The sequence below is a fragment of the Pseudorca crassidens genome, chromosome 11 (genome assembly GCF_039906515.1).
Source record: "Pseudorca crassidens isolate mPseCra1 chromosome 11, mPseCra1.hap1, whole genome shotgun sequence".
Lineage (NCBI taxonomy): Eukaryota > Metazoa > Chordata > Mammalia > Artiodactyla > Delphinidae > Pseudorca > Pseudorca crassidens.
In genome coordinates this window covers 99,124,897-99,140,384 of record NC_090306.1, presented here as the reverse complement: position 1 = coordinate 99,140,384, position 15,488 = coordinate 99,124,897, and the positions used below count along the sequence as shown (strand labels likewise).

The following is a 15,488-nucleotide window of genomic DNA, read 5'->3' as shown; positions in this document are numbered from 1 at the left end:
TGGCCCTCGGTAGGAACTTAATAAACAGAGCAAGTCATTGTCCTTGCTACCACTGTTAATTCTTCTCGCTGACCCCTGCTTGCTGTAGAAGACAGGGCTGTAGACAGTGCAACTCTCTGTCCTGAAGCATGACGTTATAGCTTCCCATTACCTGGGTGACCCTGCTCAGGTCAAAGCTCCCAGATGCAAGAAAGGATACATCATGTCCTGTAGGGGCGGCTGGGCCGTGGAGGCCCTGGGGGAAAGACCCTCCAAGGAGGCCTGCAGGGTCTGGGCCATGCTATGATCAGCCAGGAGGCCCATGCTCTGGACCTGCGGGGAGAAGAGGGTAGGGAAGACAGGCTTTCTCAGTGCCCACTCCATAGAGGCCCTCTCTACCCTCCACCCCCTGCACTCCTGACCTCCCACTGGCTGCTGTGGCTAGAGCTCCCCACCTCCACAGGGAAGATGATACAAAGGGTCTGGCCTCACAGTGGCTAAATAGCATCCCCTTTCCACCCACCTGCAGAAAGAAGCCACGCAGAGCCTGGAGTGTGGTGCTGGAGAGGGTAGAGAGGTCAGCCAAAGCTGCGCCTTGCAGAACATGGCCCACCTCTTCACGAGAGAGGATGCTGCTGCTCCGGAACCGCACAAACTGGCCCAGGGAGAGAAGGCCCAAACATGTAGTGATTCGGCATCTCCTTCATTCACAGGTATTTGCTGTGCCCTGCTGGGCTCAGCACTGGGCTGGGGGCATGGATCTGAAGCCCACAGAACTCTGCCTTCAAGAGCTCAGTGTTGGTAGGCAGGGGTGGGGTTGTGTCACAGGAGAGTGAGGTAATGAGGAGGATTGCAAGACCCTGAGAGTTTGCTCTGCTGACCCCTTCAGTCCCACCACTCCTACCCTGCCCCTCACACTAGACTATGTGTGGTTACCCAGACACACCACCACATTCTCGTATATCTGCTGTTCTCACTTCAATACTGTACCTGCAATACTTTTCCTTCTCTTTGCCTATTAATCCTTCAAGCCTCAGCTAAAATGTTACCTTCACTGCTGAATGTTTTCATTTTATTAAAGAAATACAGGCATTAACTGGGTGCTTACTATATTCTTACTCACTTCTCCCTCACAGCTCTGGCAGAAGCAATTACTCTTTTCTCTGGGTTCCTACACCAACCATTGATTTATTCATTGATCCACTTTACTATAATTCACAGGCTTGCTGCCTTGTTTATTCAGTGGGCACTTACCGTGTTCTAGGCACTTAGCATTATCTTCTACTCTTCCATTAATAACCATATTTTAACTATGAATTTCCTTGTCTATCTCCTTCTCTAGACTGAGGGACCTTTAAGGAAGAACATTTGGCTCACTGACATCTTTGGTACCTAGCACAGGATCTGGCAGGTGGTGGGCAGGCCTGGTCAATGTTTCATGAGTGAATGAGAAAGAATGTCTGGGTAGTCTGGGCAGAGGAGATGTGGGCATTCAGAGGAATTCCCTAGGCAAGCTTCTTGTAGGGTGAAGGCTCATCCAGCCCCTCTACCTTCTTGGAGGATGGCATTCTTCAGACCACAGGACCATCCTTTCTGCACTTACCAGGGTCATGAGCCTCAAGATCTCAGCTCTGAGGAAGGAATTCTCTCCAGCATCCAGGAGGGTAAATAGCAAAAACCGATTCCAGGGCTGGGAGGCCACATGGAGTGCTATGGGAAACACCAGTCAACCGTGTGTTGTTAATGCTGCTTTTCTAAAGGCCTTGAAACATTGCTAAAGAAAACTTTCTCCTATTGGCTCAAAAAAGGGTTGCTCAGCAAAGGCAGGGCATTGGACAAGCTGACCCCAGGGCGTTTCTTTCTCCTGGGCTTCTATCCACCCATGCTGCCTGGCACAGGGAGACCACATATCCCACTATTGTGGGAGGCAGGCAACAGGAAGAGCTCTGCCACTTAAGAGCTATGTGACCTTGGTTGGGGCAAGTTGCTTAACCTCCCTGAACCTCGGTGTCCTCATCTGTATGATGGGCAGGGCAGTGCCCTTGCAGTATTGTTAAAAGAATTAAACAAAATGAGTGTGAATCAGGGAGCTCCCTGGTGGCCTAATGGTTAGGATTCTGGGCTTTCACTGCCATGGCCTGGGCTCAATCCCTGGTTGGGGAACTGAGATCCTGCAAGCCACATGGCTTGGCCAAAAAAAATGAGTGTGAATCATAGAACAGAGGATGGGAGTCTGGGGTGGGAGGGTGGCAGGTGCTGGCCCCGTCCAATCTCCCCCATGGGAACATCAGAGAATGGGGAGGGTTTCTACCGACGTCTGGACTCCGGGCATGCAGGTAGTCAAGCAAGGCCTCCAGGCAGCCAACACAAGCGTGGGACAACAGAGGGTCCTTCTGCAAGAAAACAACAAAAACAAAAACCCCACAGAAGTTCACGTCCGGTTTTGCTACCAGTGGATTTTGGTGCCAACCAAGAAAACAACATTTGGTTTTCAAAACAATTTAGATTTCAGAATTTCAGATTTGGGACTGTGGCTCTGTAGATAATCAAGAAATGTTTGTTGGTTTCATCTCTCACCCACACACACAAAGCACGGTGCTTATTATACTGATGATTTACCTACATTTGAGAGACTGTTTTGCTTCAGAAAAGGATGGGCCCTGGGCCCCATTAAGAGATTCACAGATTACAGATTCTGTAAGAGCCACACAGTTTATCTAAGCCAATGCATGTAAATCTTTTTGTAAAGCAGCAGAACCTTTCATCAAACAAAATTTTATGCTCTAATAAGCATAAGAAAAGAACTTAGGGTTAGGGAGATGCAAATTAAAACCACCTTGAGATACCACTACACACTCATCAACAGCTAAAACTGACTGACAGTACCAAGTGTTGGCAAGAATGTGAAGCAATTGGAACTCTCATGCACTCCTGATGGGAAGGAAAAATGGTGCAGCCACTAATGGCAGTCTGATGGCTTTTTTTTTTTTAATTAATTTATTTATTTGGCTGTGTTCGGTTGTCGTTGCTGCACACGGGCTTTCTCCAGTTGCGGCGAGCAGGGGCCACTCCTCGTTGTGGTGCGCAGGCTTCTCATTGTGGTGGCTTCTCTTATTACGGAGCACGGGCTCTAGGCGCGCAGGCTTCAGTAGTTGTGGCACGCAGGCTCAGTAGTTGTGGCTCATGGGCTCTAGAGCTCAGGCTCGGCAGCTGTGGTGACAGGCTCTGTTGCTCCGTGGCATGTGGTTCTTCCCAGACCGAGGATCAAACCCGTGTCCCCTGCATTGACAGGAGGATTCCCAACCACTGTGCCACCAGGGAAGTCCCAGTCTGATGGTTTCTTATAAAGTTAAACATACACTTACCATATGTGGTAGGCAGAATTTTAAGATGGTCCCATGACCTTTGCTCCCAGATGTGATTCCCGTGATTAGGTTACATTACATGGCAAAAGGGAGATTGTTTGGGTGGGCCAAATCTAATTACACCAGTGCTTTAAAAGCAGAGTTTTCTCTGGCTGGTAGCAGAAAAAGAACCAGAGAGTCCAGAAGTGTGAGAAGGACTCAACATGCATTGCTGGTTTGAAGATGGAGGGGCTTTGTGAGAAAAAATGTGTGTAGCCTTAAAGAGCTGAAAGACCCACCCACCCCCAACAGGAGGATGAAGTGGATTCTTTCCCAGCTCTCCCAAATAAGCACCCAGCCTGACCAATACCTTGATTTCAGCTTTGTGAGACCCTAAGCAGAGAACCTGGTCGAGCCCACCCAGACTTCTGACGTAGAGAACTGTCAGATAATAAATGGGTGTTGCGTTAAGCCATTACATTTGTGATATGTAGTTACACAGCAATAGAAAACTAATATGTCATTTGACCCACCAATCCCACTCCTAGGTATTTATCCAAGAGAAATAAAAATGGATATTCACAAAGACTTGTACTCCAGTCTTTATTCATGATAGCCAAAAATCTTTAAGTCCCAAATATCTGTCGGTAGGTGAGTGGATCAACAAATTGTGGAATAGCCACATAAGGGGCTACTACTCACCAATAAAAAGAAATGAAGTACTGATAACACAATATAAATGAATCTCAAAAGCATTAAGCTAAGTGAAAGAAGATAGACATATAAGACCACATACTTTATTTATGTGGAATTTTATTTTTTTTATTTTATTTATGTGGAATTTTATTTTATTTTTGTGGAATTCTAGAAATGGTAAAACTGTAGTGCCAGAAAGCAGATCTGTGTTTGCCAAGGGTCAGGGATGGGGAGAGGGGACTGACTAAACAGGGGTCCAAGGGAACTTTTTGTGGTGATGGAAATCTATACCAGGATTGTGGTGGTGTTTACAAAACTGTATATGTTTGTCAAAACTCATCTAGTTGTACATTTTAAAATCAGTGAATTTCATTGCATGTAAGTTATATCTCAATAAAACTGATTTTTTAAAATGTAAAGACAAACTAACAACACCAACAAAAATCCTATGCTCTCCTCATGCTATTTTTTGGAAGGTAGCAACCTGGAGGTTAACGTATGGGGCAGACTTGGGTTTGAAGCCTTGCTTGGTCACTTACCATCTTGTGTGATCCTGGCCAAGGTTACTTGATTTTGCTAAGTGGGGATAAAAGGATTACTTGGGCTGCCAAGAGGGTAAGATGAGCAATGCATACAGAGGGTTTAACCAGTGCTTGGCACAGAGTTAACACTCAAAAAATGGTGACTATACTGAAGGAAAAAAAAAAAATCAGTTGGAAATTAATCCCAGGCAATGACTTGTTTATTTATGTATTTATACTATACAGGTAAATCATAGGATAAATATTCTTCCCACTGTTTAAAATTCTACTAAGATCCTATACTAAAATAACTCTGTTATATTTTTTTAAAAAATGGTGAATATCTTAGTGAAACGTATAATAGGGGAAACACTATCGCTCTTTAACAACCCCTAAGTCTCCTTCACAGGATCCGTAAGGTCTTTAAGACCTACAGTTTGAAGTGGTTGAGCTAATTCACTAACCTCATTTTACAGCTGAGAAAACTGAGGCCCAGAGAGAAAATACTTGACCTGAGGACACCTGAGTGGTAGGTGGCAGGTCTAGAAACAAACCCTAGGCCTTGTGCCCTTTCTCCTTCTCTAATCTAAAATTAACTCTTAACTAGTGGGCACTTCCACCCTTTTCCCAGGTACCTAAGATTAGCCAGTTCAAAAGTAACCTCTCCTGTGGAGCCTTCCTTGATTCAAATAATAGGTCATTTTGCCATTAATTATAATTTCTTGTGTTTCCTGCAATCTGTGGGTGCTTAAATGGCTGAAACAGCATCATATTCATTTCTGCGTCCTCATTCACTCATTCAACAAACATTACTGAATGCCAATTCTGTGGGAGGCTTTATGCTGGGTATTGAGTATAAGGGAATCATTTTCCCACTCTCTGTTTTGAATATTAAAACAGGAACTTCAGGGCTTCCCTGGTGGTGCAGTGGCTGAGAGTCCGCCTGCCGATGCAGGGGACATGGGTTCATGCCCCGGTCCGGGAAGATCCTACATGCCGCGGAATGGCTGGGCCCGTGAGCCATGGCCGCTGAGCCTGCGCGTCCGGAGCCTGTGCTCCGCAACGGGAGAGACCACAGCAGTGAGAGGCCCGCGTAACGCAAAAAAAAAAAAAAACAAAAAACAAAAAACAGGAACTTCAGCCCTTCAGAAACATTGGAGAGAAAGCATTTGCCCTTCCTCCCACCTCTAACTGGCTTCTCCTCACCCAACGAGAGATTTATCTAACAAGTGAGATGCTAGCTTAACACCTACTGAGCCATCAGGGCAGGACTAAGGTATTAAAGGTCATGCTCCCAGGAACTCAGACTCTTAAGATCTTGGCCAGCTGGCTAAGTGTCCAACATGGACATTATTGGAAATGCAAACACAATTTACCTGCCTATGGGCTCCCAGTCTGGCCCAAGGGAAGGAGGGTGGTTAAAAAATCCTTTTGGATAAGATATGATAAAGCAAGCATAGTAAAATGTTAATGGAAGAATGTACATAGTGGGTATATGAGTGTTCACTGTAAAATTCTTTCGTCTTTGCTGTATGTTTGAAAAATCTCAGACTAAAAAAAAGCCCGTTCCGACCTTAAGTCCCAGCTACATTCTACTATGGTGTTTGTCAGCAATAAAGCTGATGCTTTGGTTCTCATTTGATTCGTGATTTCCCAACTGGATTTGAACCCACAAGGGGAAGGAGACACAAAGATTAACCAGACACAGTCCCTTCCTCTGAGGAGCTCACAGCCTGGGGAAGACCGATATGAAAATGGGAACTCACAACAGAGAGAGATAAGTGCTATATGTGATAGAGGTCTGATCCATGAAGAGCACAGAGCCTTTGAATAGATGTGCTGGCAGGACAAGACACGGCATCCGCACAGCGCCCACTTCAGGAGCCTTCTCTACATCCTCACATTTCCCCACTTCCCCCAACCTGTGCACAGGCCCAGTGGGGATCAATCCTTGAACATAATCTCCCACAATCAACAGCCATATCAAATATGTCTGTCATTATCTGGGCGGCCAGCGGAGACCACTCATATCAAGGCCCCGCCCCCCCCCCCCCCCCCCCCCCCCCCCCCGCCGAGGAAGTCTCTGCAACTCCTCTCACTCGTTTGCTGGCTGCCCCCACCTCCCTCTTCTTGCCCATGATGCCTTGCCATCAGACCAGACCACGTGGATCTGTGACCGTCGGTCTTGGGCAAGCTTTAAGGAGCAGGAAAAGAGAGTCCAAGTCTAACTAAAACAGCATAAACATCTGGGGCCTTGGTCACCCTACAGTGACCAGCTCATATTTGAAAATAACAGACAATAAGCTCCTTGAAAGAGAAGAAGGTCTCAGGGAATCATGGGTGGGAATGGGCCAGAGGGCCAAGGACAGGGAATGAGTCCATATCAGAGGACGAAATTGTGCTGCCATCAAGATCAATCCCATCTCTGATGCCCCCTACCCTCGGGGACCTAGGACAAGTCACTTGATATTTCCAGCCCAGCTCAAGCACCTCCCCCCAGAAAGTCTTCTCTGACAGCCAGCCTCACAGTCACCCTACACCAGCCTGTAATGTACGTCCTGTGCCCCCACTGTGCAGTGCTTCCCTTCAACCCAGCACTGCCCACTCTGTGTTAGCACCTCTTATCCACATGGCACCATCCACCGCCCCCTGAAACTGTTAACTTCTCAAAGGCGGGAATCTGATCGATCTCCATGCCCCCACCACCCGTCACAGTATGTGACTGCTGGATAAACTATGATCTCCAAGAATCCTCTAAGCTGTAAAACACAAACCCCTCTGAGGTGGACATCTACTGTTTTGCTTGTCCAGGATCCATTCCTCCTCCTTCTAAGAACAGTTTTCTCTTGCAGAACCATTCCTCTCTTATGTTTAGTCCATGTGAGTTAGGGAGAGCTGACCATATGCCCCAGCCTCCAGGAGAGGACACTCACCCAAGGCAGGTCAATCAGAGCATCCCATGTTTTGGGCATAGTGACTGCCACATTACCAAGCCAGGCTAATGAGACTCAATTCTGGGGACTACGAGGAAAGAGAAACTTTCTTTCTGCTGGAAGGACATAAGCCAGGAGCTGCTGCTGGTCATCCTACCAATTCCATGAGAATAAAGCTGAGAGAGAAATGCAGAGCCAAGAGATGGAGACAGAGTTCTGATGACACTGTCTGAGCCTCTGGGATCCCAGCTGTGCCTGAAGTCAGTTTTGACCCCTGGACTTCTCAGTTATGAGACAATTTGAGTTTCATTTCTGTCACTGAAACTTTAAAACCAGTCAAACCTCTCTCTAGGCCTTAGTGGGAATACCAGGATCTTGACAGGCAGCCACCCCTTTCTGCTGTCATCCTGAGAGAAGCAGGCTCCACTGCCAGGGTCCCACTCCACAAAGGCCTTACCTGAACCAGGAGGTTCTGCAGTCCGATGACCAGGGACAGCACTTGTGATGTTCCCAGTGGAGCCAGGACAGTGTCCTCAGGGGCTGGCGGTGGCTGGGTCCCTGAGGGCAGCAGAGCAACCAGGGCAGAGGAGAAGCTTTGTTGCAGGGCTGTCCGCAGGAAGCGTAAGATGGCAGCTGAAAGTAGAAAACGCCTTACACCCAGTTCTTGCCTCATTCCCCACCTCCCCACCAGCGCTGTCATGGGGAAGACCACGGGGATAATAAAGGGGTGACCGCGGACTGGTCTGGGTGGGGTGGTCTCATCTCAGAATCTAGGGGAAAGGTTTTTCCTCTCCGGCTAGAGGCCCTTGGTCCCACACCTGAGAGCAGCGCAGCCTTTTTCTTCGGAAAGCTGAGGGCCTTCAATACTTGGTCCAGTTCCACAGACAGTGTCTGATGAACCTGGCAGGGCAGAGGGTAAAGGGGTAACCCCCACATTCTGGGAGCTTGGGCAGAAAACCACCTGCTACAATACCTCTTTTACCCCCCCTACACATACCCGCTGCATCCAGAAGGACAGAGGAGGCCACACAGAGTCTTGTGAGCCTCACGGATCCTGGATTCAGGAGCTTGAGGAGGAAAATCAAGCCCAGACCTGGAGAACCCTGCTTCTCCCAAGTGTCCCCCATCCTCAGAGAGCTCCTGCACCAGGGAGTCTTCCCCAGCCTTAGCTGTGGGTCAGTCTCCTCTTCAGCCCACCAACCACCTAACTCAGATCTGGAGTCCAATGGCCCGGAATCAAAATCCTGGCTCTGCCACTTGCCAGCTGTATGGCCGTGGGCAAGTCACCACACTGCACCTCTCTCAGCCTGCCTTACTTCCTTCACCTATGAAAAGGGAACAGTGCCACCTGCTTTCACTCTCTCCAGAGCTATCGTGAAGAAGAGCTGAGGACCAGCATCGTGAATATGCTCCTTAATGTCAAAGCAATGACCATACTGAGGGGTTAGTTTGGGTGACAGGTTCAAAGCTGTGAGTCTGCTCTGCTCTCCTTACCCAGAACATACGCTGCCTGAAGGCAGCTTTTCCTCTACTTGGATCTACAAGTGCTTGGCACAAAGCAATTCCTCAAAAATGCTTGTTAGGGCTTCCCTTGTGGCGCAGTGGTTAAGAATCCACCTATCAATGCAGGGGACACGAGTTCGAGCCCTGGTATGGGAATATCCCACATGGGGCAACTAAGCCCGTGCACCACAACTACTGAGCCTGCGCTCTAGAGCCCGCGAGCCACAACTACTGAAGCCCGCGCACCTAGAGCCCATGCTCCAGAACAAGAGAAGCCACCACAACAAAGAGTAGCCCCCGCTCTCTGCAACTAGAGAAAGCCCGTGCACAGCAACGAAGAGTAGCCCCCGCTCTCTGCAACTAGAGAAAGCCCGCACACAGCAACAAAGACCCAACACAGCCAAAAAAAAAAAAAAAAAAAAAAAAAAAAATGCTTGTTAGCTGGTGGAATTGGCAGGTTCCAGGCAGAAGAACCAACTTGTATAAAGGTATGGAGATGCCATACTAATCTAAGATGTAAACAGAGGAAGCTGTGTGTGGAGGTTATATGGGAACTCTGTGCTATCTGCTCAATGTTTTTGTAAATCTAAAACTGTCCTAAAAATAATAGCTATTAAAAATCAACCAAAAACAAACAAAAAAAGTACTGAGATGTGAAAGAGCACAGTTGACTGGGAGAAGAGCAAACACTTGGTCAGAAGACAGGAAAGGAGGGTAGAATGGCAGAAAGTAAGGCTGCAGAGGGGCCTGATAGGAAGGGTCTCAGCAGCCATGAGGAGAACAAAAAGGCTGCTGAAGGACAGTGAGCAGAGGGTAAGTGTGTACAGACCGTGGCCATAGGGATAGGAGCGGTGGAGCAAGGGAGAGGCTGGAGGCCAGAAGACTGTGAATAGGCCATATCAGTGGTGAGGACGAATGATCAGGCCTGAACTAGGGCAGAGGGGAGAACTTAAGAGTAGAGGTAGTTACGTAATTGGCTAGCTATGAGCTGAGGGCCAGGGCAGAACCAAAAACAAGGTGCAGGCTTCCATCCAGGCAGGTGACTGCAGGGGGAGGGGTGGGCCCAATAGCCGCACATAGGAAAGTAGGAGAGGTTCCTGTCCCAAATCAACCCCACTGGCAACTAGCTGAGGATCTACGCTATAACGTAGATGTGCCACAGCTTACTGAAACCCTAGAGGCCAAACTTGAAAACTCACTTCACTTCTACACAAATGAGTGTGTGCCTGGCATTAGATTGGCACAGAGCTGGGCACAGTGTGAGGATACCTCAAAGGCTAGGAGATGGTTTCTGTCCACTAGGGGCAGCCAGCCTTAGGGAGGAAACACCTGACTGTGAAGCAGCCCACAGAGGAGCTCATGCAGGGCACTAGGATGACAAGGTCATACAAGAGGGAGGGGCTGCGAGGAAACGGGGTGCTCTGTGGATATGTCCATGGCCCTCCTGTTCCCTGCATCACCTTCTCAAACGGTCACATGACAGCTTACACAGTATGGCACTCACAGCTTGCCACCCACAACTTCAAGGTCACACGCTGGATTCTGCCTTCTTGTCCAGTCTGACAGTCCATTCCCTACACTCCAGCCACACAGTACCTCACCACTCTTCAAATATATATACCAAGTCTTAAATTTGTGCAGCTTCAGGCCTGTGCTCATATCATTCTCTTTGCCTGGAGCACCCTTACCCCACTATTTTAGCCGGGTACAGTCTTGCTTACCTTTTAGGGCTTTGCTTAAAGATTACAACACAAGTTCCCCAAGTCTGGGGTATATACTGTATTCATTTTTTATTCCTCTGTGCCTAGAATACAGCCTGGCATGCAGGTGATCCATGTGTACTAAATGGATTAATGTAAACCAACTTGACAACAGCCTTGAATGTTTTTTCCCTGTTTTGTAGGCAAGGAAAATGAAGCTCAGAGAGTTAAATACCTTGCCAAGGTTACACAACTAATAAGCCACAGATCTGGGATCAGAACTCAAGATCTTGTCACTCCTTGAGTGCCACGCATGCCCCAAAGCAACAGGGGTTAGAAACTAACCTGCAGATTGCCATCGTGCTGCTGGGCAGAGAAGGAGGCAGTGAGCAGCCAGGCGGAGCAGAGGAGCTCGGTCCTGGGAGAGCCCTCCTCAGCCCAGGTGAGGGCCAGCGTCTTCTCTAGAAGCTCTATCAGGGCCGTGCTGCTCAAGAGCACTGCAGCAGCTGTAGAGGGTTGGGCAGGGCAGGCGGTGTTTAGTTAGCACCCGATGGGTGCTTCATACACACATGGTGAATGAACAAAAGGATCAGCTTAAGGCTCTAAGTTTCATTTCGGAACCACAGGTTACTGGAACCAGAAAGGACCTTAGGACCATCCGATCCAGCCACACACCCCCTTTTTAATTTTTTTTAGATGGAAAAACTGAGGGCAGCAAGGGCCATAGACACTGCCCAGCACCCTTCCTCTTCACTATGCCAGCCCGGGCCCCAGCACCTCTTTTCTGACTGCCCAGCGTGGTCTGATGAAGGCTCCAATACAGGAAGTTGAAGGAGGGCTGCAGGATGTCCGTGTCAGTGGGACTGCATTTCCCACACAGCTTGCTCACTGCAAGAGATGAGAGTGCCCTGGAGCCCCAGTGCTCAGCACTCCATGGCTTTAGCACACACCAGCACTCACACTTCTTACAGCTAGTGGCCCTCAACTAGCTAATTTCAGATGTCAGTCTTGGGGACCAAGCACAAACTGAGCACCCCTGATATTACGGCCAGTGGAAAGAAACAGTGACAAACCCGAAGGTATGTTCACACCCTCCATCTGAACAAACATCAGGCAAGCAGCCCACAGCTGCACATTAGAACAGACTGCACAAGTGTAGGTGGTCAAAAGGCATCCTATGACAGCGCTCATGCCAGCACAGACTCCAGGTTGGAGAGTCTGCAGAGGTCACATAGGCCAACCTGCCACCATCAGCAGAAAGAAGATCCAGTCTCTGAATTCTTCCAGCAACAGGGCACTCGCCACCTTCACAGGGGAGCTCTGTAACCGTCAACGTGCAGTTCCCTAAACTTGCCGTATTCTCTCTCTCACATCACCTCCATCTGGCTAACTCCTTTCCTCCTATTCAGCAATCAAGGTTCAGCTCAAAGTTCACCTCCCTCATGAAGCCTTAATCTCTCATGGCAAGATTAAATGCCTCTTCATGCTCTGCCAGCCCTCAGCGAGCAGTTACTACACTGGAGAGTAGACATCTACAGAGCACATCCCTTTCGTCTTGGGAATTACCTCTCCTTGCTCCCCTGCCCCCCACCATCCTAGATATGAAACCTACCTAAGTCTCCATTCCTTTTTTTTTTTTTTTTTTTTTTTTTTTTTGCGGTACGCGGGCCTCTCACTGTTGTGGCCTCTCCCATTGCGGAGCACAGGCTCTGGACGCGCAGGCTCAGCGGCCATGGCTCACGGGCCCAGCTGCTCCGCAGCACGTAGGATCTCCCTGGACGGGGGGCACGAACCCATGTCCCCCAAATCGGCAGGCGGACTCTCAACCACTGCGCCACCAGGGAAGCCCAGTTAGATTATTTGAGATTTTTCTTGTTTCTTTAGGTAGGCTTGTATAGCTATAAACTTCCCTCTTAGAACTGCTTTTGCTGCATCCCATAGGTTTTGGATCGCAGTGTTTTCATTGTCATTTGTCTCTAGGCATTTTTTGATTTCCTCTTGATATCTTCAGTGATCTCTTAGTTATTTAGTAACATATTGTCTAGCCTCCATGTGTTTGTGTTTTTTACGTTTTTTCCCTGTAATTGATTTCTAATCTCATAGTGTTGTGGTCAGAAAAGATGCTTGATATGATTTCACTTTTCTTAAATTTACTGAGGCTTGATTTGTGACCCAAGATGTGATCTATCCTGGAGAGTGTTCCATGTGCACTTGAGAAGAAAGTGTAATCTGCTGTTTTGGGATGGAATGTCCTATAAATATCAATTAAATCTATCTGGTCTATTGTGTCATTTAAAGCTTCTGTTTCCTTATTTATTTTCATTTTGGATGATCTGTCCATTGGTGTAAGTGAGGTGTTAAAGTCCCCCACTATTATTGTGTTACTGTTGATTTCCTGTTTTACAGCTGTTAGCAGTTGCCTTATGTATTGAGGTGCTATGTTGGGTGCATATATATTTATAATTGTTATATCTTCTTCTTGGATTGATCCCTTGATCATTATGTAGTGTCCTTCCTTGTCTCTTGCAACATTCTTTATTTTAAAGTCTATTTTATCTGATATGAGTATTGCTACTCCAGCTTTCTTTTGATTTCCATTTGCATGGAATATCTTTTTCCATCCCCTCACTTTCAGTCTGTATGTGTCCCTAGGTCTGAAGTGGGCCTCTTATAGACAGCATATATATGGGTCTTGTTTTTGTATCCATTCAGCAAGCCTGTGTCTTTTGGTTGGAGCATTTAATCCATTAACGTTTAAGATAATTATCAATATGTATGTTCCTATGACCATTTTCTTAATTGTTTTGGGTTTGTTTTTGTAGGTCCTTTTCTTCTCTTGTGTTTCCCAGTTAGAGAAGTTCCTTTAGCATTTGTTGTAGAGCTGGTTTGGTGCTGGTGGTGGTGCTGAATTCTCTTAGCTTTTGCTTGTCTGTAAAGCTTTTGGTTTCTCCATCAAATCTGAATGAGATCCTTGCTGGGTTGAGTAATCTTGTTTTTAGGTTCTTCCCTTTCATCACTTTATTAAGTATATCATGCCACTCCCTTCTGGCTTGTAGAGTTTCTGCTGAGAAATCAGCTGTTAACCTTGTGGGAGCTCCCTTGTATGTTATTTGTCGTTTTTCCCTTGCTGCTTTCAATAATTTTTCTTTGTCTTTGATTTTTGCCAATTTCATTACTATGTGTCTCAGCGTGTTTCTCCTTGGGTTTATGCTGTATGGGACTCTCTGTGCTTCCTAGACTTGGGTGGCTATTTCCTTTCCCATGTTAGGGAAGTTTTCGACTATTCTTCAAATATTTTCTTGGGTCCTTTCTCTCTCTCTTCTCCGTCTGGGACCCCTATAATGCAAATGTTGTTGCGTTTAATGTTGTCCCTGAGGTCTCTTAGGCTGTCTTCATTTCTTTTCATTCTTTTTTCTTTATTCTGTTCCCTGGCAGTGAATTCCACCATTCTGTCTTCCAGGTCACTTATCCGTTCTTCTGCCTGTTATTCTGCTATTGATTCCTTCTAGTGTAGTTTTCATTTCAGTTATTGTATTGTTCATCTCTGTTTGTTTGTTCTTTAATTCTTCTAGGTCTTTGTTAAACATTTCTTGCATCTTCTCGATCTTTGCCTCCATTATTTTTCTGAGGTCCTGGATCATCTTCATTATCGTTATTCTGAATTCTTTTTCTGGAAGGTTGCCTATCTCCACTTCATTTAGTTGTTTTTCTGGGGTTTTATCTTGTTCCTTCATCTGGTACATAGCCCTCTGCCTTTTCATCTTGTCTATCTTTCTGTGAATGTGGTTTTTGATCCACAGGCTGCAGGACCGTAGTTCTTCTTGCTTCTGCTGTCTGCCCCACCATTCACTTTTTTGGCAGCCACAGCACACTTGACTTTGCTTGGCTTGTGGTCAACCAGACAAGCAGGCCCCCCAACCATACCCTCACCTGTGAACTACAGTCCTCTACCCTCAATGCTCTCAAATAAAAGTACTCAAGGGTTATACATAAATGTATATTCATTTCACGTGTATGTTTCAGCCTGTTATTTCTCCCTGTTAGAGGCCCTTTCTATTTATTTATTTGGCCACAGTATATGGCTTGTGGGATCTTAGTTCCCCAACCAGGGATCAAACCCATGCCCCCTGCAATGGAAGTGCAGAGCCCTAACCATTGGACAACCAGGGAATTCCTTAGAGGCCCTTTTTTTTTTTTTAGATTACTACTTTTTTTTAAAAAAAAATCTTTACTGGAGTATAATTGTTTACAATGGTGTGTTAGTTTCTGCTTTTAACAAAGTGAATCAGCTATACATATACATATACATATATCCCCATATCTCCTCCCTCTTTCATCTTCCTCCCACCCTCCCTATCCCACCCCTCTAGGTGGTCACAAAGCACCGAGCTGATCTCCCTGTGCTATGTGGCTGCTTCCCACTAGCTATATATTTTACATTTGGTAGTGTATATATGTCCATGCCACTCTCTCACTTCGTCCCAGCTTACCCTCCCCCTCCCCGTGTCCTCAAGTCCATTCCCTAGAGGCCCTTTTGATGGCTGTTTTTGTCACACACAGACCTCCCTCCCAGCTGAGCATCATCCTTAACCTGATAAGATAGGCAGCCATGACCAGCTCCAGGTCAGGCCTGGAGGCTCTTTTTGAGCTAGACACTGATCTTCTCATGAGAAGCCTTGGGCTCCAGGCAGGGAAAAAAACCATCCTCACCTTTGGCCACCTGACAGTCCACAGGTACTGAGGACACACCATTTCTCCTATTAATTTCAACCTTGCTTCAACAAATTTTCCTGAGGGTACTGCCTATGAACT

The 15,488-nt window shown here is 47.0% G+C and overlaps 1 protein-coding gene across 1 annotated transcript in view; it reads right to left on the bottom strand.

The window, feature by feature from the left end:
* Positions 1 to 15,488, bottom strand: part of MEI1 (meiotic double-stranded break formation protein 1) — a 65,152-nt gene that overhangs the window by 1,709 nt on the left and 47,955 nt on the right. The window contains exons 23-30 of the mRNA XM_067698242.1: positions 11,454 to 11,564; positions 11,022 to 11,182; positions 8,292 to 8,373; positions 7,931 to 8,106; positions 2,291 to 2,372; positions 1,583 to 1,689; positions 503 to 634; positions 200 to 312 (exon numbers count right to left, since the gene is read on the bottom strand). Coding sequence (XP_067554343.1) covers positions 200 to 312; positions 503 to 634; positions 1,583 to 1,689; positions 2,291 to 2,372; positions 7,931 to 8,106; positions 8,292 to 8,373; positions 11,022 to 11,182; positions 11,454 to 11,564 — 964 coding nt within the window. The remainder of the gene's footprint in view (positions 1 to 199; positions 313 to 502; positions 635 to 1,582; positions 1,690 to 2,290; positions 2,373 to 7,930; positions 8,107 to 8,291; positions 8,374 to 11,021; positions 11,183 to 11,453; positions 11,565 to 15,488) is intronic.